The 23,397-nt window shown below is 45.4% G+C and overlaps 1 protein-coding gene across 5 annotated transcripts; it reads right to left on the reverse strand.

Annotated features, from left to right (window-relative positions):
* Positions 1-1,191: 1,191 nt before the first annotated feature.
* On the reverse strand, positions 1,192-19,925 carry LOC100194141 (uncharacterized). Of its 5 annotated transcripts, none has more exons than XM_008678401.3 (17): positions 19,658-19,925; positions 19,069-19,175; positions 18,193-18,274; positions 16,584-16,786; positions 9,712-10,056; positions 9,036-9,140; positions 8,810-8,937; positions 8,000-8,173; positions 7,836-7,917; positions 6,659-6,940; positions 6,387-6,584; positions 6,013-6,114; positions 5,671-5,922; positions 5,360-5,578; positions 4,975-5,145; positions 4,333-4,518; positions 1,192-2,709 (listed from the first exon to the last, which is right to left on the reverse strand). In XM_008678401.3, exons 2-17 carry the CDS (start codon positions 19,144-19,146, stop codon positions 1,735-1,737), a joined length of 3,582 nt encoding a protein of 1,193 aa, XP_008676623.1. In that variant the 5' UTR covers positions 19,147-19,175; positions 19,658-19,925; the 3' UTR covers positions 1,192-1,734. The 5 variants fall into 5 exon arrangements, with proteins under 5 accessions (XP_008676623.1, XP_008676627.1, XP_008676626.1 ...); XM_008678405.2 differs by having other exon boundaries at positions 17,010-18,274; positions 19,658-19,839; XM_008678404.4 differs by having other exon boundaries at positions 19,438-19,823.
* Between the last annotated feature and the right edge of the window lie 3,472 nt (positions 19,926-23,397).

Below are 23,397 nucleotides of genomic sequence, written 5' to 3' on the forward strand. Positions count from 1 at the left end.
AGAACAGAAGAGGTGACGAAGATTAGCCTAAAGAACACTCTAGGAGGTGTAGCAGAAGCAGTAAGCATGGCACGCATAGTCATAGAGAAGGCAGCCCGCTTTGATTCGCGTTCACACTGACGCGAGAGAGACCCGAAAAGGAGGGTATCGATATCATGGCAGCCAGCCGGCCCGGTCCGGCAATGCGGTGCAGTGGAATCTAGGCCACTGCCGCGTCCGGCACACGGCAACGACCCACGACAGATAGATTCCTCCGGGCGGCCACACTTGGAGGTCGACACGACGACGGGATCCACTCGCCTCGGAGTCGGAGAGATTCGTCCAAGCGCCGCTGATCAGCAGATACTCTAATACTGTTGCACGCGTCGTTCTTCAGACTGTAATTTGATGTATGTATATATACAACATAATGCTCAAAATTTAAAACTAGTATTGAATTATCTAAATTTTAATGCTAGTTTAGGAATCCCATTTTTCATTTTTCAAAGGAAAAATAGTTCATTTTTTCTTACGAAAATAGAAATCCCTTAAAAATATAGTTATGCTTAGATATAGTATATCATGTAGTAAAATTCTGGAGCCGTCGCTGTCTAATCTAGCCTTGGTTGCTCGGATATCCATTCTTTCTGTCATGTGTTCAGCTGTTACAGGCTTTACAATCATTGTTACAGACGACACCTCTTGCATTGCGTTGCATTCCATGCGCTGCACGGAACACGGATGGTGGATCGTCCCATGGTCGTCCCGATCGTGACTGGAAGACAGACAGAAAGAAAGAAAAGCCGGGTAAATCGCGCCGATCGCGACGGGATTGCTTCCGCTGCAGTTGAGTTGCCCGCTCGCATCACATGGCGGGACGATTGATGGACCAGGAGAAGAGATAGGGGGTGGTGTGCTCGCCTGCCGGTGCCCACCAGTGCGACGCGACCATGCGCCTTTCTTTCGTGCGCCTGCTTCAGTTTCAGATGACGTTTGACGCGACGCTGCTAGCTCCAGTAGCTTCGTAATTTTTGCCCAAATGGATCGTTCCTCGTGCGTGCCGGTGCTGGTCATTCGGCCGCCCCTCCCCCGCTCCTTCGCACGGGCACAGGACGAGCAATCATTTTTCTTTAGCAGGACGGAAAGAAGCGTCAAGCGTGACATGAGAACTCGGTATCATTCCTGGATGGAAGACAAACGACTGGACAAGGATTTGCGGGTTGCGATGCGGGTAGAAAGCATGCTCCATCGGCATAGCAAGTTAGCATCGTTCGGTGGACACGCGATTGGTGTAGCTACATATGAAATACACGCATGGAACACACCTCATCAGACAAAAAATGGCGCACACATACCGTGCAGTTTTCGATTTTCAAGACAAGATGCTTGTACCACATTGCCAGTAATACTCCACTAAATTAGAACAGGCATCAGACAGCGAACTTTGACCAGATACCCCCTACATGGCGTCGAAACAGTATGCGCATGTATCCGGGTACAGCCATCACAACCAGCTTTACCAAACACCGTAGCAACTCAAGCCATTAGGACCATCAGATTTGCAGCTCCTTCTCAAGGCATTGCTATCTCCCATGACCAGTGGTAGAATTGTCTTATTTTCAGACTAGGGTGCTAGAGGCAATTGTCCATCAAGCTGTGTTAAACGCTAATCTCATTTGCTAGAGGCAATTTGTCAGACTAGGATGCTTTCTACCTGCCAAAAGGCTCAGGGCGAAATAGCTCACACAGGCGAACTTATCTTCTCCTGCCATAACTGTGGTAGAAACCACCAGAACCCGTTATGTGGTGCCGTTGTCGACCACCTCCCCGTGCTGAACCATCCCAGCTGCCCCGGCCACCTGATCTGATACTGCTGGTACTGGTAGCTCCTTGGCCCCAGTTCCCCATTTGGGATGCTCCATTCAATTCTTCCTCCCTCTCATTGTACTCAAGGATCCTCCGCTTGATGCTCTGCTTCTCCTCAAGCTCAGCAGCTTCCTGCTGCTTCGTGCTTTGCACAATTGAACTATCGGCCGGAATTAACATTTGTCTTGTCTGTTGCTTGTGTCCTTTCTTCATTAGCACCTTCACACGCACCTTGCTGCTACCCCCAGCATTCCCACCCTCTTCGTCTACTGTTTCTTCTCCACTCTCAGATTCTGTGGCCCTTGAGTCTTTTGAACCCTCGAGGACGTTCATCGGCACCATCATATTCAAAGGGAGCCTTGAACGGGCCTCTGATTTACGAGACTCCAAGCTCTCCTGAAGAAGGGCTTTGAGCTCTCGATCGAAGTCTTCTTGCTCCTTAGGATCAACATTCATGACTTTCTGTCTAACCTCAACATTTTCATCTTCATCAGAAACAACAGGAATGCCATCATCTTCATCGTCGCCTTCGTTATCTGAGCCATCATTTGATTTATCCTCAGATAATATATCCTCCTCTTCTTCCCGTCCATCAATGCTGCCAGTATCTGAATAGCTCTCACTATCTGCTACTTCATGAGCCTTGCCATTTTCCTCGGTTCCATTTGCAGCGCTTTCACCATTCACAGATGGACCAGCATCTCGCGAGTGTCTTTTCTGAGATTCATTGTCGGAGTGTCTTTCATTTTCAACCTTTTCTACTGGGGCTGAACGTTCATTTTCTTCAAACTCAACTAACGCGGCAACAAGTTCCTCAATTGACGAATACCTAGACATGGTTGGTCGTAGCTCACCAAATAAATCCTGCAAGAACACATAAAATATGTCCTCAGTCCTCAAGAAAAATAATACATGTGTTCAAAGTCATAAAACAATTCAACATTCGAGCTTACAGTACAATGGTTCTTTTTGAACTTCATGTAAACATAATAACAACAATATGATTTACCAATAGCTGATAGGAATATTGCCTCGACCAAATGTAGCATGCTGGTCTGGGAGTACATTGTGGGGTTGTTGCTAGACGTGCAGCCAGTATATTACTGGAGCACTGATTGTGTGCATTGTGATTTGTAAACTAAAGTCAGACTCTAGGGCTGGTTTGGTGACAAGGGAATTGGAGGGGATCCATGGGGTTGCTATTCAATTTTGAATAGCGAGGAATTTACTCCCCCATGGATCCCCTCCAATTCTCTTTGTCACCAAACCAGCCCTAAATGTCACACACTTCCATTTGTCTATCATCATTTACATTTTATTGGGCTTTCCATTAGCAAATTAAATGCTGCTACCTAAGCACACTAAGGCCCTGTTTGGATACGCTTCTCCCCATCATGCTTAGATTCTAGAAAACGCAAACATTCTCGTGAAGTCGCGATTATTCGATTCTTGCTTATTAGTTCAACAGTTGAACTGTCGATTCTGTGAGAAGCGAAAATAATTTAGGCGTTCGGCAGGGTTCTCGCTTATTTTCATCTATAAGCAGATTGTAAGCGAAACCAAACAGGGTGCAAGTCAAATAGGAGTAAAGATACAACCTTAATTTTAAAATAAAGGGATCTGGTCCCATTGATAAGAAAAAGTTTGCATGATCTGATGAAGAAGCAAACCACACATCAAACTCTATGTTTGTGCTGTGTACATGGGCCGCCATGCGATGGAGGGGGCACAGTTGCTGCTCGAGCAGAGGGCCGCCAGAGCACAACAGGGGAGCAGGAGAGGAGGGCGCGACGATGGAGAAGGGGCGACGACGCTGGAGAATGGGTGGCGGCCCTTGGGAAAGGCACCGACGAGACAGTGTGTACCGTATTGGTACAGGTAGAAGCGTAGAGCAAAACATTGTTTGTGTTGTGTACATGGGCCGACCCACATAATAGAGGCCAGATTAGTGGCCCAAAACAAGCATAACTAGTCGACCATAACCCCTAGTCGGACGAGTCGCGATTAGTCGGCGACTAGGACAACTAATCGCTACCTAGTCGCTCTAGTCGAGTCGGAGACCCTAATCGAGCTCGGACTAGCGATAAGGCCGACTAATTGTGATTAGTCGGACGACTTTAAAACCTTAGGCATGAATCATTATGATTTGATTGTAGCCCACCACCACACCAAAAAAGGGTCCTGGATGTCCAATGTTTAATTATACATAGGTAACCAAATTATTGGGCAAACAGCAGATACAAATTGGTTCATTGCCTCATATTCAGAACATAAAACCTACCAAAAAAGCATTCTCGAAAACTCACAACATAGATTTAACTACACGCATAATACAGCTTCTAAATTGGTTTGACTTCATGATTCAGTCTGTAACATAGAAGTTTTATGTATGTATTCGGATCGGGTCACGCGGGTACCCACCCCCATGGGGAAAATTGACATTCTTAATTCACACATGTCTGCAAGTTGTATACAAAAAGAACTAACCTGAATGTCAAACTCTATGTCGAGTGGTAAGGGCCCTTTACTAATAATGTATCTTTGAAAGTGTAGCAAGAATTTGTCGAGCTTCCTTTTTGAAGACCCCTTACTGAAATAGTGACCACAGGTCTGTAGAAGTGTAATGATCAACCTGATTCTGAAACAATCTTCTGGTGGATCCAGCACATCTTGCTGCACAAGTGAAGAGCAAAATGTTCAATGAGAAAAAGATATGCAGGTGAGTACTCAATGGTATTTTTGGGTCAGCTAACTAATTACAGTCAAATGCCATTCTAGTTCATTTTTCCACTCCCCTCAAACTAACATTTTTTGTGTCGACACGATGACCCAAAATAGTTTGAACTTGCATCCTTAATGAGAACAAATGATGATCACACATTGTGATTAATCGTCCTCAAACATAAGCTTCCATTTATTACAAAACATGAAAGAGGCTGGCATAAAACAGTCATAAGCTTTGTCCTAATTCTTTATTGCCACATATCCCTCCGTCCCAAAAAAAAGACCAACCAGAAGTTTATTTATTTTTGGCCAAAGGGTGTAGTGTGCAAAGAGATACGATGTCAGAAAATGAATTTGATGATAGCAATGGTCCTTAAATCATCGTTGAATGATGGAATTACTTACTTCCGGAGTTCCATGACCAAACACAATGATAAGGTACAGTGTATCAAAAACAACTGATGAATCTATATGCTTGTAGCTGTATAGCTCTCCAAGGAACCGCATGTGGGCAAGCCTCCTTTGTTGCATCCCATAGTCATTCAACTCCAATCCAACCCTTATCTCTTCTAAAACCTAAATCAAAATAAAAAATAAACATATAACTTGAATGTCAAATAGTTTATCACCAGAGTAGCAGCTGGATAACTGAAAACTGCCAGTTAATTAATGTGTTACAATTTCATTTCATGGTGACTACAACAGAAAAAAAAGAACAGACTCCAACAGATATTTTAAAAAATGTTCATTTTTCCTTCCTTTATTTATGCAGTCAGCTAAAGGAACCAACCTCATCTACCACTGAGACAGCAAAGTCATCGTGATAGCGGCTGAGACTAGCAGTGAGAAGAGCAATCAGATGAACTTGGCTGTACTTTCCTTTGTGAACCTTTAGAAAGCACTTCAGAAGGTATTGTTGACACTCTGCCCAAGGTAATTTGCGTAGTTGGCGCAAAACATGTTCAACACTTGATTTGTCAAGATCTGAGAAAAGCAACTTTCTTATGTACTACACAGGAAAAGGAGGGAGAATAGTTAATTGTTACATTTTTGTAGACAAGGCAAATGGAACATATAACAAAGAATAAATGGAAATCTTACTTGATGCAACGGTGGCCGAACTTTCGATATCCGCGCAGATCTTTCGGGCGGTTTACAAAGGTAGTAGGCGTTTTCTACAAGTGTACTGTGGCGTGAATCCAAATTCTTGACATTTTTCAATCTCATCAGTATCTCCAGCATGTTAGCCATGCGAATGGTAGTTTCAGGTGAGCGATACAAAAAACGACCACAAGTCTCAAGAAGGTTGCAAGCCACATCAATATTATGATGACTGAAATCATCAAGGCAGGCCTGCAAAATACATAGAAAACAAATACTTGTTACCAAAGTACCACATGTAAAAGGTAGAAATTACTAATTCTGAGTTTCATAAACGCATACCTTCAAACAGCTAAAAACAAGAGCTGGAGGAGCCATTTTGAACTTGCACAACTCCCCGATAAACCGTATATTTTTTATTTTTGTTTCTATGTTGATCTGGTCCTGAAAGGCAACAGAGCAAACAGAAAAAGTTAGTCCAGTACAAAACATAGGACGCAAAATAATTGCTGTTACCCTCCACTTCAAGTCCAACTTCCTAGGAGGATTTGTAGCAACTAGTGTTGTCATGCATTTCATGTTTATATTGATGTTATTACTGCAACTCTCCAGAGCAAACAATAAATACTAGATACTGTCAAGGCTTAGAAGCAATATTTATGATAAGAGGAACTAAGCACAAACAACGCCAAGAAAAAAAAGAGTTATGAGTATACCTTCTTATTTATTAAAAAGTTGAACTCCTCTTCAAGCATAGACAGAAGCATACTTGGAACATCTTTCATACAGGTTGAGAGTGTTGCAACCAAACGAGAATAGTATGGCAACAGTTCCAGTGAAGTCCTATTAACATTGAATAAGGCACGCACAAGTTTCTTTCGATTTGCTTTAGAATTTAGGTAGCAAAACTCAACCTGGGGAAATCAAAAGTAGCTTGATTATGCCAGTCTATAACAAAGAGGACAGAAATTATAAGATGAGTGAATACCGTCAATTGATCAATGAGATCACGACTGACACATCCTGGCAGCCTCTGCAGGAGGTTATCCAGACTTGCGCCATCCAAGACTCTTCCTTTCTCCTTCTCTCTTTCATTTTTCTTATCCAGATCCTTCTCCTTGGATTTTTCCTTTTCTCCATCCTTCCCCTTCTCTTTATCTCTGTCTTCACTCTCTTTCACTAGATCATCTACTTTAACTTCTAGTTGACGTTCAGTGGCAGAAGTTGGAACATTGTCATGTAGTTCAGTCTCTTGTTCTGAAGTGGACTCCTTCATAACAAAATTCAAAAATAATTTAGTGGCAAACCCAAAAATAATAATAAAAGAAAATGGCTAGTGAATGCATATTTAGATGAATAAATTTCTACTGCCTTCTCTCGCTCAGAAGCAAAGGGTGCAAAACATGTTGATGCCAGATGTAAAGATCTATTGGAACATGGTTTATTAGACAAAAGGTGAACATTCTAGCGTTCATGGATACATTTTACGCATTACATGAATTGGGAGCTAAACATGGTGTGGATAGCCAGATACAATGAGGGACTATGGGGAGCCCCAGGCCCCTTATGATTGATTTATACTTATTCAATTAGTACCAAATAACTAGTATAAAAAACTTATTTGGCACCCACCGAGTTCTAATCCTTGTTGTTTAGTGTTAGAGTACTCGTTTAGGGTTTGGGGTTTACCCCGTGTAATTACCCTCTTTTTTTTCGAAAACGCAGGAGAGCTGCGTGTTATTATATTAAGAGGAAAAAAGGTGAGGATAGGAAACCTCATACAAAGCCAAACAGACCCACACACCCACACGCACTCTAGGATAGCTAGAAGTACAAAGATATTATGACCAACTGCACTCATGACCAAGAAAGAAGGTCGCCGATTAGTGCGCTGGAGCGGAAAGGATGCTATCTAATCCACTGGCTCCAGCCCTACACCAGTTGTGAGACTCCTCCTTGACCCAAAAGAAACAAGCCAGGGGGTATTCTAAGTAAACCCAACAAAAGATATATAAGGAACTCATCAGTGTCCAAATTGTTGCAAGTAAACATAATCAGAGTAAAATTCAAGTTTATAAAGACGAAATTTCAATAGAACCCTCTTACATATACATTAAAGACATGATGCTTGAAAAATGGACTACTTTCAAGATTCAGAGTCTTACACCAGATAGCTCACGGCCCTTAACATGTTGCTCATTTGATTTTGGTTCAACCTCTCCCAGTAATACAGCTGGCACAAATGCTCTGCTCAAAAATATTTTTAAAAAAAGATAATAAGAGAAAGCTAAAGGATGTAACATATATTGCAACTTAGTGAAAAGTAAACCTGAGATCAGGTAAAGATTCATAAAAAGCTTTGGTATCTTCATCATCCCAGATAGGTTCCAATGCAGATGATTCTTTTCCAGAAGAAGGCAACGCATCGGTTCCTGTAGTAACTCTTGTTGTATTTCCATCATCTGGCATCACTGGAGGTTGCATGTCAAGAGATTCAGCCAACCTGCAAAAGAGCATGTTAAACCAACCAAAAAACATACAGAAAAAATGAAATGGTAACTGGCATGTTATCCAACAATATCAACAAACGCTCACGTCGTGATAAAACTAATGGTCAGTTTGTGGTTGCTGTACCACGTTGTCACATCTAATTGGGAAATTATACTAATTCCTAATGCAGGTTGAAGGAGTGGATGGAACTTAGTAGGATGGTACACCAATACTACCTATACCATGTCTATTTTTATATACCCAATTGATGTTGCATCCTGACTGAGGTATGGAAGAATGTGACTACTATTTCATGTAAGTAAATTGTTTCTGTTTTTTTTATTTACAGAGTGTGTCTTATTTTTAATTGTAAAGAACGGTTGGTCCAAGGAAGGCAAGAAAATTTCAGTTACTAAGTTCTAAGGCCCATGTCCATGTGTGTCCTCTGCAATTCATCATCAACCCCACACAAACAAAAGACATATGTGATTACGCTCAATCCAAAATTAGCAGAACTACATGATAGAAACCTTTGCATGTAAATTTCAGTAAACCAAAAAAGTGTAAAACTGCATGCCATTATGCTCAATATAATAAAAAGAACTACAGAATGGCAGCTTTCTGCTGAAATGGACCAATAAATACTCACGAGGAAACACCACGTAGTAACTGATCAAAAGACTTCCTGAGTTTCTCATATGAGGATGTGTTCTCATCACTTAGTTCACCTTTGGCACTTAAAACTTTTGCATTCTCCGCCTCCATTAGACGAAGAGACTAGGTACAAAGAAGAGTTTAGTTATGCATGAATATAACAAACTCAAATTACAACAAACAAGAATGTCCATTTGTCCAGACTAACAAAGAGAAGTTACCGCATGTTCTGATTGTAGTAGTTCAGCTACAGCATCATAGTAAGAGTTCAAGGCTTTCTTAAAGAACTTCTTCTGCTCAGCAGTAACATTTAGGTCCTTAAAGAACTGCATCAGTTCAACATTTTTGGCAAATCAATTGATGTAAGTAGATGCCATACATAGTGAATAAATTAACAAGAACTACACCAAATGACCAAGACATATCAATCTGTTAGCAACACTTGACAGCATGCTATATTTGGTATGTGCTCACTGCTCAGCCCAGAATGGTTATCAGAGTCATGATTTTTATGCATGCAGGTTTCTCACATGCTTCGGCCCTAGCCTGATGGGCATCAAGAGTCAATGACACTTCCTGAAGTGAATTGAACTGAAAATCTACTTTATCAGTTCACTTTCTAGTTTCTACTTCATTGGTTAATTTTGGCGCTTCGCCCATTAAGACACTATATGGTTTAGAATTATATACTTACATATTCACTCCACAAAAATATGTATGTGCTCTGTGTGGGGGGTGGGGGGGGGAGGGGGAGGGTAAACTTTGGAGGTTGGGTTATGCATTCAACAAAGAGCAGCTAGCTAGATCTACTATTGCAGTTGAATTGTGTGATCAGTATTTCATTCTAAGACCTTCTATAACTTAAACAAATAAGGTTGATACATAAGTTTATCTTACCTCGTCATAAGCTTCTTGACCATGAGGTTGTAGCCCTACAAAAAACTTCCCTTGACGAGCAAAGGTAGATAGAAGAGATAGGTTTGTTTGAGTTCCTTCACGGTCCTTCAAATGTTCTGCTGATGTAAGATCTTTTATAATATTTACAAATATGCTAGCATCTTCGACAATTCCAACAAAATATAGTTCAATCAAAAGTTTCAATGTGCTTCTCTTCTTCATGGCTCTCGAATTTTTATCTGCATCCAAATCATCTCCAGATTTTCCAGGAAAGAAGATCTTCAGTAGACCTTCTATAAGACAAGGAGAGAAGTCCTTGTATCTTTGATGAAGGAGCGAGCAAACCTACATTTGAGTAAATTTACATAGAATAAATCCATGAGTTAACACCTTCAGCATTAATAACAAAATCTCAAAGCAAAATGATGATGGTTAAGCTGTAGCAAAACTATGAGCCTGTTTGTTATAGCTTTTTGCAGGCTTCTGCCAAACAGAAGCTGAAACAAACAGCCTACGTTGAGCTTGCTTTTGAAAAGCCGGAAAGTTGGCTTCTTAGAAAATGACTAATAAAAGATGAAAAACACGTTCCGATGAGCTTTTCTGTCTTTCAGTGTGCTGAGAAGCTAAAAACTTATTACAAAAGCCAATAGCAAACATGTAACAATGAGAAGCCAAAAGCCCAAAAGCTGCAGCTCAAATAAATATAGGAATAGAGGATGAGCTTTCTATTAAAAACTCTGCCCGATCCCACCAGTAGCTATCTCATAAACAAATGAATCAAACATTCAAGGAACCCAGCAGCAGCTGGTTACCATAGTTATGCTACAGCATATGTCAAAATGATTGGTACCACACACAGTATCACAGAAATAATTCCATGAATGTGGTATGAGGAACAAGATGACAGCAAGCACTGTGTGGGCACACCAGCAGATTCCCGCTAGTCATCGGGATTCTCCCAATGAAAAAGAGGCTCTTGTTGAACCCAATATGGCAAACTGCTACTTTATTGCGCCAGCCAACTGGTTACAGCCAACCAAGTTGAACTCCAAGGGATAACCTTGCTAATATTAAACGACTGAGGTGATGCATGCCATTAAAGGATAACTTCGGTAATATTGATAACCTTCTTAAATCTTAGTACTAACCAACTGAGGTGACACACGCATTGGTTCCATAACAGCCACTGAGGATAATGAGCATACTTCATTATGTAGCTCAGATATTTCAAACCACATGTGAAGGTGTTATAGATGCTTTTGTGGGCTGCCAGTTCTCCAGGCGCAAGAAAGAGAAAGGGGCGCAAGAGAAGGCAACAGAGCCGATCAATTCCTAATTGATAGGAAAAGAGGATTAGTTTCCTTTTTGTTTGTTTCCTAAATAATAGCAGAGGGGTTACCCCAGCATTAGGATGTGCCAGGGCGTCTGCCACTATAAGGGCGGTTGGGCATCATTTGTATTAGGCATCCAAGAAATAGAGATCTTCCCTAGGGCGGGATCATCTTGGATCACCCTAGCTGGGCACAACACCGGCGCAGGTGGCCAGGACGATCGACGTCCTCCTCCCCCTTACGCTCTGCGCCACTCTAATCTCCCCCTCCACTCACCCTTGAAACACTAGAAGACCTAGGTCACGGACTTACCTGAGGGAAGTCTGTAACAATTTGGTATCAGATCCAGACGACGCATCGACAACCATGTCCAGCGTCGTACCTGATCCTGACGACAAGAACACGGACCTGAAATTGGACTTCCTCATGGACGTGATGAATCGGATGCTGGGTCAACTGACCACCATGAATGACGGTTGGCGCATGTGGAGACAGGGCCAACCGGCGGTGTCGAGCTAGAGGATCTCACGGCGACCGACGACAATGAGGTTCCACCGAACCACGGCGGGCGCGACAGCACTAACGGCGGTCGTGGTGGCTCACGTCGCGGTCGTGGTAACGGCGGCGGCGACTTCTACGGTTGTCACGACAGTCATGCCGAACCAGAAGGCTATGGCCGCGAAGGGAGTCGGGGTCGTGACGAGGAGGGCGTCAGTCGTCCCCCGTGACCCAACTTCCCCTCCTTCCACGGGGAATCTGATCCGTTGACATGGATCAACAAATGCAACACATACTTCCGAAGTATGCGCACCATGGCGGAGGAGAAGGTATGGCTTGCCTCTTTACACTTTGAAGGAGCAGCAGTCGAGTGGTACTACGCTCTGGAACGTGATCATGGCATCCTGTCTTGGCACGGTTTGTTGAATACATCCACATGCGGTTCAGCCCCCCAATCCGGTTCAATGCCATAGCCGAGCTCAAAGCCCTTTATAGGACTGGCACAGTAGATACTTATCAGTGACAATTCTCCTTATTGCTTTCTCGATGTGATGATTTGTCTCCAATGCAGCAAGTGAACATGTTTACGGCGGGTCTCGACGACCCCCTCCGCACCGATGTCGAGCTTCTGGCTCGACCAACCTGCAGACCGCGATGAGTGTGGCCCGCGCTTATGAGCGAAAGGAGGAGAATGTCGCGGCAGCCAGAGACAGGTCTGGTCACCGTCAGTCATCCCTCGTCAAAGGGGTTGGATCGGGACTGGGAGCCAGGCCGGCTACTCCTAGTCGTCCGCGTTTCAAGCGCATCACACCAGAGGAGTTGGTAGTGAAGCGGGCAAATGGAGAATGCTACCACTACCCCGAGAAATACTCTGCCAATCACAAGTGCACCTCAAAAGGGGTGTTCCTGCTGGAGATGGACGACAACATGGATAAAGACGCAACAACGAAGGACCTAGGCATTTCCCTTCACGCCCTCACGGGCATCGACATCAGCAACACCATGAAGCTCCAGGTTCGGGTCCATGATTTGACGTTGGTGGCCTTGGTTGACACAGGCTCTACCCACACATTCATCCGAGAAGCTGTGGCCAGCCAACTAGGCCTCCACGTCGCACCAAGACTAGAGCTCTACATCAAGGTGGCAAACGGGGACAGCGTCACAAGCAGCGGGGTATATCCCAAGCTCGCCGTCGCCATCGCCGAGGAGCTCTTCGACATCACCTGCTACGGTCTCCCTCTGGCCAGCTTCGACATCGTCCTCGATGTCCAGTGGCTTCGGTCATTGGGGCCCATCTTGTGGAACTTCGGCGCCTTGTCCATGGAGTTTTAGCGACACGGCTGCACCGTACATTGGGTTGGGTTGGGCGCACTGCAACCCAGTGTGTCGTCCTGTCCGAACCCCAGGAGCTGCCGCAGGCCCTGCTGCCTCCTACACCGACATCTTCGCAGAACCACACGGCCTTCCTCCACCGCGTCGCCACAACCACCGCATTAGGTTGCTGCCAGGGACGCCACCAGTGGCAATCCGACCCTACCGCTACCTCTAGTTGTTGAAAGATGAGATCGAGCGACAGTGTGAGGACATGTTGCAGCAGGGTATCATCCGAGAATGCGCATCAGCATATTCTTCTCCTATGTTGCTTGTGAAGAAGGTCGATAAGTCATGGCGATTTTGCATCGACTATCGAGCCCTCAACAACAAGACGGTGAAGGACAAGTTTCCCATTCCGGTCATCGACGAACTCTTGGATGGATAACGTGGGCCATGTTTCTTCACCAAGCTGGACCTCTCCAGTGGATATCACTAGGTGCAGATGCACCTAGAGGATATTGAAAAGACGGTGTTTCACACACACCAAGGCCACTTCGAGTTCCTGGTAATGCCATTTGGCCTCACCAACGCACCGTCTACATTCCAGTCGCTCATTAATGACATCTTGAAGCCATTTATTTGGAAATTTGTCTTGGTCTTCTTAGATGATATTTTGGTATTCAGTTCATCCTGAGCAGCTCATTTACAACATGTCAAACAAGTTTTTGAGGCACTCCGGGCACACAAGTTAGTTGTTAAAAAGTCTAAGTGCTCCTTTGGGAAACTGTCAGTTGCTTATCTGCGACATATCATTTCAGCTTAGAAGATTGTTGCAGTTGAGGCCTGGCCACGTCCTCGGTCTTTACGGGCGCTCTGTGGATTCCTAGGCCTTGCCGGTTATTACCGCAAGTTTATTGCACGCTATGTCGCCATAACTGCACCCTTCACGACACTCCTCAAGCGTGAGGCTTTTCGCTGGTCAGAAGTGGCCGACGAAGCATTTCTACAACTAAAGAAAGCCCTCATATCGGCTCCACTATTGCAGATGCCAGATTTCTCCAAACATTTTGTGGTGGACTGTGATGCTTCGGGGACGGGTTTCGGCGCAGTTCTTCACCAAGGGGAAGGGGGGCATTGCGTATTTCAGTCGAGCAGTGGCACCACATCATCAAAAGCTACCATCATATAAGCGCGAACTAATTGGTCTTGTCAAAGCAGTGAAAAATTGGAGGCCATATTTGTGGGGCCGAGCTTTCTTAGTTCGGACTGGCCACTATAGTCTCAAATTCCTTCTGGATCAACGCTTGTCTACAATCCCCCAAAATACGTGGGTCAGCAAATCGTTTGGATATGATCTCTCAGTGGAATATAGACCAGGCAAACTCAATGGCGCAGCTGATGCATTGTCTCGACGGGATGAAGAGACCGCAGCCATTAATAGTATTTCAGCACCATAGTTTCAGTTGTTTGACACTCTCCAAGCTGAAGCCTCCAATGACCCGCAGGTCGCGGATCTGTGTGCCAGCCTCACGGCTGGAACAGCCATGCCCGGGTGGACAGTAGTTGATGGTATGCTGCTCTTTCAAGGGAAGGTTTTTGTCCCCGGCGCCTCTTCAGTATGGCCATTGATCCTGGAAGCAGCACATGACTGTGGTCATGAAGGCACTGAGAAGACTTTACATCGTTGGCGAGCATCCTTCTACAACCCCCGTGCTTTACAAAGGGTCAGAGGGTTTGTGCAAGCTTGCTCCACTTGTCAACGGAACAAAACTGAGCATTTACACCCAGCGGGCCTGCTTCACTCCCTGTCGGTGCCGTCAGAGGTATGGAGTGACATTTCCATGGACTTTGTTGAGGGATTTCCTAAAGTCAGAGGCAAAACAGTGGTATTAACAGTGGTGGACAGGTTCTCTAAGTTCACTCACTTTATTCCCCTTGGCCATCCATATACAGCAGTGTCAGTGATACGGGCTTTCTTCGAAGGGATTGTGCGCCTTCATGGTATTCCTTGTTCCATTGTGAGTGGCTGGGACACAGTCTTCACTAGTGCTTTCTGGTCGGAGCTCTTTCACCTTGCTGGGGTCAAGCTGCTCCTTAGTTCAGCGTTTCACCGCCAGACAGATGGACAGTCATAGGTGGTGAACCAGATTATTGTCATGTACTTACGATGTTTGGCAGGTGATCGACCCAAGACTTGGTTACAGGGCCTGTTTGGTTCAGTTTTTTTCTGACCAACTTTTCTGAAAATCTGGCTGTGGTGAGAATCTGGCTGTGGGGAGAATCTAAGTATCATTACGATTACGTGTGGAGAAAGATAAAGTTGTTCATAGGGCTCAGGATCTAGAAAGTGACGGATTCCTACTATTACAACGACTCAACCGATTATGTGTTTATGTTGATTTTGTATGGTTTTTGCTCCAACGAATTTTATAGAAGCTGGCTGAAAAGCTAAGCGTTTGGCAGTCCGCGGCAGCTTTTGGTGGCCAGAAGCTGCCAGAAGCCGAAACAAACATGCCCACAGTGGCTTCCGTGGGCTGAATTTTGTTATAATACCTCATACCAAATTGTTGTCAAGTGTACTCCATTCATAATTGTGTATGGTCGTGATCCTCCAACCATGTTATCCTATACGCCAGGAACGACCAAGGTGGCCGTTGTAGACCAGCAACTCCAAGATCGGGATGTTTTCTTGGAAGACATTAAACAAAGGTTACTCCAGTCTCAAGTGACAATGAAGAATACTCAAGATAAAAGTCGCTAAGATGTGCAATATACTGTTGGGGAGTGGGTTTGGCTACGTTTGCAGCAACGATCAGCAGTGGGTGTCACCACAGCAGCATCCTCCAAATTAGGACCTAAGTTTTACCGTCCTTATCAGATTCTGCAGCGTATCGGCGATGTCTCATACAAGCTCCAATTACCAGCAAATGCCAGGATCCATGATGTCTTTCATGTGACACTTCACAAGAAGTTTCAAGGTGATCCGCCATCAGCACCAGTGCCTCTACCGCTAGTTCTCCATGGCAAGGTGCTCCCAGTCCCAGAAAAAGTGGTGAAGGCTCGCTTGCACAGAGGTGTTTGGGAGCTTCTAGTACAGTAGATGGAGCGTGCGCCGTCTGATGCTACCTAGGAACAGTGTACTGAATTCAAGAGGCGTTTACCTAGAGGTCCAACTCAAGGACGAGTTGTTTTTCAGAGAGGAGGGAAATGTTATAGATGCTTTTGTGGGCCGCCAGTTCTCCAGGCGCAAGAAAGAGAAAGGGGCGCAAGAGAAGCCAATAGAGCCGATCAGTTCCTGATTGATAGGAGAAGATAAGTTTCCTTAGAGGATTAGTTTCCTTTTTGTTTGTTTCCTAAATAATAGCAGAGGGGTTACCCCTGCAGTAGGATGCGCCAGGGCGCCTGCCACTATAAGGGTGGTTGGGCATCATTTGTATTAGGCATCCAAGAAATAGAGATCTTCCCTAGGGCGGGATCATCTTGGATCACCCTGGCTAGGCACAGCGCTGGCGCAGGTGACTAGGACGATCGGCGTGCTCCTCCCCCTTACGCTCTGTGCCACTCTGATATTCCCCTCCACTCACCCTTGAAAGACACTAGAAGACCTAGGTCACGGACTTACCAGAGGGAAGTCCGTAACAGAAGGGAAAACAGCAATAAACGTCATAACCATGTCTATCAGAAATTGACACTTTTGCATAAAGTGTAACCGCTGTTGTTGCCAATTACCTGAACAGCAGCTTGTATATCAGCGGAGCGAAGTTTGGCCTCACAAATGTAAGAAACTGCTTCGCTGACAAATTTACTCAAATTCACACTTTTTAACTCATCCATTATCACATCCTTCTGTTCATCATTTATTGTCTTCAACTTCTTTATAACGGTTGTATTGCGCTTAATACTAGAGTCCAGGGTTCTCAGGTAGTTTGCATCTGGAATTATCGAGTCATCACAATGGTCAAAATGACAGAACTAAGTGTTGTTGGTCAAGATAAAAAATTGAATAATGACAAAATATGAATCATATCCACCAATGAAAAAAAACCAAACATTGCAAAATGGAAGATACATAAACAAAATAAGAAAATATTGAAACCATTAAGTAGATCATCATCAAGGAAGGGCAGGTCTGGTGCAGTGTTGAGAGTGTCTCACTGAGTCACCAGGTGGCGGGTTCGAAGCAGCCTCTCCGCATAACTGCATTTGTGGGGGGAGAAGCTTGCCCCAGTTTATCCCTTCCCCAAACCCCACTCAAGTGAGAGCCTCCAGCACTGGGTCTGCCCTTTTCTTAAGTAGCTCATCATCAACCATTGTCAAGATTCTAAGAACATATATAAGCAACAGGAAACTTGTATGTTGTACCTCATCCACAACAAATTGTCAGATGGGTTTTTTGCGGTCAAACAAAAATAGACTTTTAGAAGTGACATGTGAAAGAAAAGGAGCATCCAAGTTAACGCACATAAATACATGCTACAAAAAGTGCTTTTCTTTGATTGCAACTATATTTCTCGTCTAATTTCTAGCTGCTACAAACTTTATGTACATTTCCAGTCGTACAACACATAGATTTGTTCAGTGTTCACTTCGACTTGAATACAAGTTTTTTAGATGTAAAGTGTTCCTTATGAAAGTACCAAAGAAATTCTTCCAACACGATTTGAAGCAATTATCCTTAATCATTTTTTATATCATTACATAAATGTGTTCCTTATCATGTACCAGAAAATATCCTCCAGCAAATTCTGAAATAATTATCCTATAGCAAATTTTTGACATACAAGTTAAAATAAACAGCCCATACTGTATGCAATATCTAAAATGAGGATTTCATGCAATTCCAGAATATTGTTCCAGTGTAGAAACAAATTCTCCACCTGACAAGACCAAAAACAAGAATGCTTCCAGCACTTGATTTGAATGATTGCTTGTGCAATAAAGCGTTACCCTGGCCGAAGTTCACATGGCAAGAGGCAGTAAAAAGAGAATTGAAAGGATCAAATATACCCAAAGATTTAGCCTTGAATAACAGTGAATGTAGAACAGCTATCCACGTGCCCGAACCTTGATCTATGGCTTCTGTAGGGTTTCAACTCTAACCAACCCCAACTTGCTTGGGACTAAAAGGCTTTGTATTCAAGAGAAAAAATTATACAGACTTACTTCATCGAGGAAACCAACTTTATTTTTATAGTTACATAACCGGTTCCATTTAAGGTAATATATTTTTATGGCTATTGCTTGTCAAAGTTTTAAATTGACTTAGGACAAATCTAGATCCACTTATATTGTGATTAGAAGAGGTAAAGGAAATAAAAATAGTGAAAGAAATAACTACCAGGCCTTTCAGGGTTTTGGTTGCTCCGGCGGAGGGAAATCTTTTGATCAATGATCTTTTTATATTCTTCAAGGCGGGCCTCCTGCATATATAGAGTAAAAGAATGTCAGGATTTGTGAGCAGGATCCTGATGTTTACGACACTTGATTTCATTGCCTAGGCAACTAATGGAAACAGGTATTTGTAGATAACACAAGTTTTAAACTACAATGGTAAATCCACTCAAGTCGCATTCAAGGGTCCAATTTTAAAAAGTTCCCTTAAGATAGGATACTAGAAACTGACAGACAAAGAAATTCATTTGTGGAGTGCTTTCACAAAGACACGCGCTCTGGCCAAAATAGTTCGTTAATGGAGATAGGTCCAAGATTTGTCTTTGCCCAAGTGGACAGATAAGTTCTACTGGTGACATTTGGTTGGTTAGCTCCATGACTAAAATTCAGAGTATGCAATGGTAACCAGTGTCTATATATTGCTTTGGCCCACGCACCTCTCATCGTTCAAGCACTCTATGCCATAAAATATAAGTTAACCAGCTGCATATAGTTAGGTCAAAGTTAGGGGGTAATAACCAAAATTTACCAGTATTCCCAATTGAATCCAGAAGGAATGGCAGAGCTATCGAATGCCCAGCCAATTCTAGGCATAACAAATAAAATCCCAATCCTCTTCCTAACTAACTTTTAGCCCTACCAGTGTCAGGATCTGCCAATGAAATAAGATTAGAGGGGACTAATTACCAATATCATTAGGTGGACAAAATTATAAGGCAGAACGATAGGATAACCATCAATAGTAAAACTGTGAGCTGTCAACAACAATAAACACCATTTATCCATGAAATATTTTAAAAAAGGAGTAAAGGTTTCTATTTACCTCATCATCCTGTTTGCTTTGGCGCGCATCATCATCTTGCTTGGTATCAGTTCGGTTGTCACTCTGAGCATTGTCCATTTTGTTCTTCAGAGCAAAAACCCAGAACTCTACAACGTGATATGCACAGCCAAAATAACCTTAGTATCTGTTAATGGAAAAATAGTAAGCCAGGATCACTACAAATAAGGGGCGGAGTACACATGTATGCCCTATAATTTTTGCAAAAGAAAATAAACGAATTTAATAGGAAAAATACATGTACATGTTTGTAATCAGACCAGATCCGAGTACAAACAGCCAAATAGCGTAAGGTAGGGTTTGGGTGATCGGTTTCGCACGGCAGGAAGGGCAGATAAAGGGCGGGCATACAGGGTTGATGCTCGTCGGCGGCAAAGGGCCTGACGAAGACCTGGGCACCTGGCGTGGGGCAACGGCGGCGGCGGCGGTCACCCAATCATCGTAACGAGAGAGAGAGAGGGAGCACTCGTGAACTCGAGAAGAGAACGCAGGAATGAACCGATGAACACAGTCGAGTCTGTTTGGGCGTTTGGCAAAGTCCTGTATAAATTTGGATGGGCAAGAATGGTACCGTTTAGGATCCGCGGCCGCGTCTGGTCGAATTAATCGTACCGCCTACTCCAGCGAGTCGCGGGTTGGCACGGCCGGCGGTTCAAGGAAGGGGAGCTCGGCGTCGGCGCTGGGCTGGGAGGAGCACGGTGAAGCAGAAGCCTGAAGCCCTCTCGACAACGCAGTTTGCTAACATGGAATTCCGAAGCCTTTAATCTCTACTCTCTACTCTACTTAAAGCACTAGTTTCAACGGTCGTGATGCGTCATAATTTTATGAAACAATTAGATCTATACCATTAAAAGATCCAAACTTTAGATATATACTATGGACCCCACATGTCATTGACTCATGTGGACCCACATGTAAGTGAGATAGTAATGGTATGTATCTAAAGTGGTGATATTTTAATGGTATGAATCCAAATTTCCCTAATTTTATAAGAAAGCCCATCAACTTTTCTTTAATCAACCCGCGCTCCTATCTTCCTCTTCCTAGCATAAGATCCAGAGAAGACGGTTCAGTTTCTCGCCTACTGGATCGCGTTAGCACTCCATGTCAATCCGCCATCCTCCTCACCGCCGCTTCCGGCGCAGTCACCGAAGAAAAGAATAAGCTCTCCTCGCGAAACTTCCATTTGCGTGAGCCGCTTCTTCACGCTTAACCAAACTCCACCGATATAAACTCCCTCCTTTACTTCCCCAATCAATCGTGCAGCCACCGCCACTCCCCTCCTCTCCCCACATCGCATGTGCTCAAGTCCACCACTAGCCGCGCCAAGCAGTTCTCACAGGACCTCACCAAGCGCTTCACGTGCACCCAGAGCCGCGCCAATCTCGCGGCGGGGGAGCCGCCGCCCACCGCGCCCTCGGGCGCCGACACCGCCCTCGAGGCCCACGCCCAGCTCTGCCGCTGCGCGTAGCTCGACCGCACCAAGTCCAGTGCGCAAACCCGTTGTTTTCTAGGCGACGGGGGCGACATGCTCGAGACGGCGCATGGCGGGCCAACTACGAAGAAGCCTAGGCTACGACAATGATCGCCGTCCACGAACATGAGCTTGTCCCACCGCACAACCTTCGCGAGGCCTGCCGCGGAGAGCGATGCTGGATCGGAGTGGCGCAGTATGGTGGTGACGATGAAGTGCTGCTTCTCGTACGTGGACAGCACCACACCCTACTACAGTCGTTGCTCTTTGGACCCTTTTCCGACGGTGATTTCCATGTTGTCTCCACCGCCATCTCTGGGAAACCCCGATAAGATATCCATCTACCCATGTTTCTATCGCCATCGCAGCCCAACTGCTCTACGAAATGCTCCTATAGCAGTATAGCCTGTACAGTTAGCCTACACGGTCTTGTCATTCTGTGTGCCTTTTCCATGTCAACTGATATATCGCAATAGCTGATGCAAAAGACAGGAACATAGTAGCAAGGTGTCAAAAATTCAGAAATATCAAGTAACTAGGAATCTCTAGGATCCAGCAAAGGATTAGGCCACTCTGAGTTAGTCAAGTGCAGATTTTTATCTTTTGAGATGTCTTACCTGGTCTCACAATTAAGGCCCCGTTTTGTTACCGTGACTAAATTTTGGTTTGACTTCACTCCTAAGCAGTTTGTAGTTTCATGAGTTTCTTTCTGAGTTTTTATTTTGGTTGACAGTTGATTGAACCATTGCACAAAAGGGGGATTTTGAGTGATAATATTCAATTATTATTGTTGATTGGAAGGTAGGCTGATAGGTGGATTTTTGAGCAATAACGTTTAAGCCAAAGTTTCCATTTAACATAGCATGTCACCATACATGTCAAGTTTACCTTTTGACTCAAGAGCACTTGCCATTGGATAACATTTGATTTCCACAAATGTTGTTTGGTTGGTACACTCGCATTTATGCATGTGAGAACTAATAATGCAATTTGTCGGTACCCAGAATCAGGGGTACCCTCTTCTACAGTATGAAGGCGCTACACCCGTACGACACCTCCAGGTCACACGGAGAGCAGCACCCGACCCCACCACATGGGCAGGCCTAAGGGCACCACGTGGCAAGGAAGGATAATACATCCCAGGAAGCACCGTTGGGTCCGGACCTCCGCAGAAGAACATCGGACCCCTGTGAGTACGAGCCCGGAGCTCCCGAGGAGACATGTCGGGTCCCCCCAAGTGAGGTCTGGGCCTTAGGAGGGTCCCGGGACGGAGAGGACCCCGGCACAAGCAAGGGTCCGGTGCCGACACGTGTCCAGGCCTTGCCCTACGCTCACCGCTCAGGCGGAAACCTGCCGCGGCCGCGTGGTTTATGGCCCGTGACATAAGCCAACAGGCCGAACCTGACGTAGGGCCCATACGGTTGTGCAGTCTTTGCATTTATTGCGGAGAGACACGCCGCCTGCCACCACGCTGACGGGCGACGCACCCTCTCAGCATTTAATGCGTCCTGTCCAATTCGCCGGCAGACGGCGTCAGGGTCACCCAGCAGACGACACGCCTGACCAGTCTGTTGGCGAACAGTGCGCCCGTGACGAGCGGCGCAGTACCCATCATCCCTTTTACAAGAAGCTTCCCCTGCACGCCGAGGATACGGAGATCTCGGGCATCAGGGAACAAGAAGATTGCCCCAGCAGCAAACATTGGTGGCTCCAAGCGCTATATTCTTTATGTCCCTGGGCCCACATGTCGGGGCCCAGTACCTTTGTGCACGCCCCCCTTCAGCTATAAAGGGGGAGGCATGCGACGTTACACAGGGATTGAATCTTTTAGACCCAATCTTAGTCTCACGAGTTCATACAAGCTCTCAAGCAATACATCACACAGTGGAGTAGGGTGTTACGCTCCGGCGGCCCGAACCACTCTAAATCCTTGTGTGTTCTTGTGTTCTTCCCACTTTTCCAACCAACAAGCAAAACGCTTAGGCCCCTCCTCATCTTAGGATTTAGGGCGGGTGCACTCCGCCACCCGGCCGGAGATTTGCTCTCCGACATTTGGCGCGCCAGGTAGGGGGCTAGGAATTAGGTTTTTGCTTGTTTTCTTGCCCAAGCATGATGGTGTAGATCATTGAGCACCGCGCCGAGACTTCGGTAGATTTTGCGGTGGAGGGAGAAGCTGCTTCCTCCACACCGCAGGTTCCCAATCGCCCAGTACTAGGCACTGCTGCTGTGCACGTTGCACGACAGTACACGGCTGCTCAAACGTCTCGGAATCCGTCGAGGGCATCTCCGGGGGCGTGGTCGGCAGCCAGGGAGTTGTTGCGACACCCTCCAAGCTCCACGGCCTCACCAGGGGCCATGAAGCAATGGCGGGACGACGTCGACCGACTGCTCGGTATGGCACATTCTACTTCGACCAGGTCGAGGACGCGGTCATCCCAATGCCAACACGAGGCCTCGGTGTCTGTGCGCTCGCCCTCAATAAGGGGCGCATAGACCAACGACCTCCGGGCAGAACTCATCCGCAGGCGTGCAGGAGAGGATGCCGGGGTCTCTTTGGAAATGGCGCGCGAGCGCCACCAAAACATCGATGGTCGCAACCTCGATCAAGATTTCGCTGCGGTTGCACCGCAGACACCGATGGGCACCCGGTCCCAAACGGGTGTCCCATTGGGCGGTGTGGGCTGCGCCGCCCTTGCAGATCGTCTCCGCGCAGCGTCATGGCCACCCAAGTTCTGGTCGCACCTGCCGGAAAAGTACGACGGAACATCGAACCCGTCGGAGTTCCTGCAGGTGTAAGTTACCGCCATCACGGCAGCAGGTGGAAACACCACTGTGAT

This window comes from Zea mays, chromosome 4 (assembly GCF_902167145.1).
Source record: "Zea mays cultivar B73 chromosome 4, Zm-B73-REFERENCE-NAM-5.0, whole genome shotgun sequence".
In the NCBI taxonomy this organism is placed as follows: domain Eukaryota; kingdom Viridiplantae; phylum Streptophyta; class Magnoliopsida; order Poales; family Poaceae; genus Zea; species Zea mays.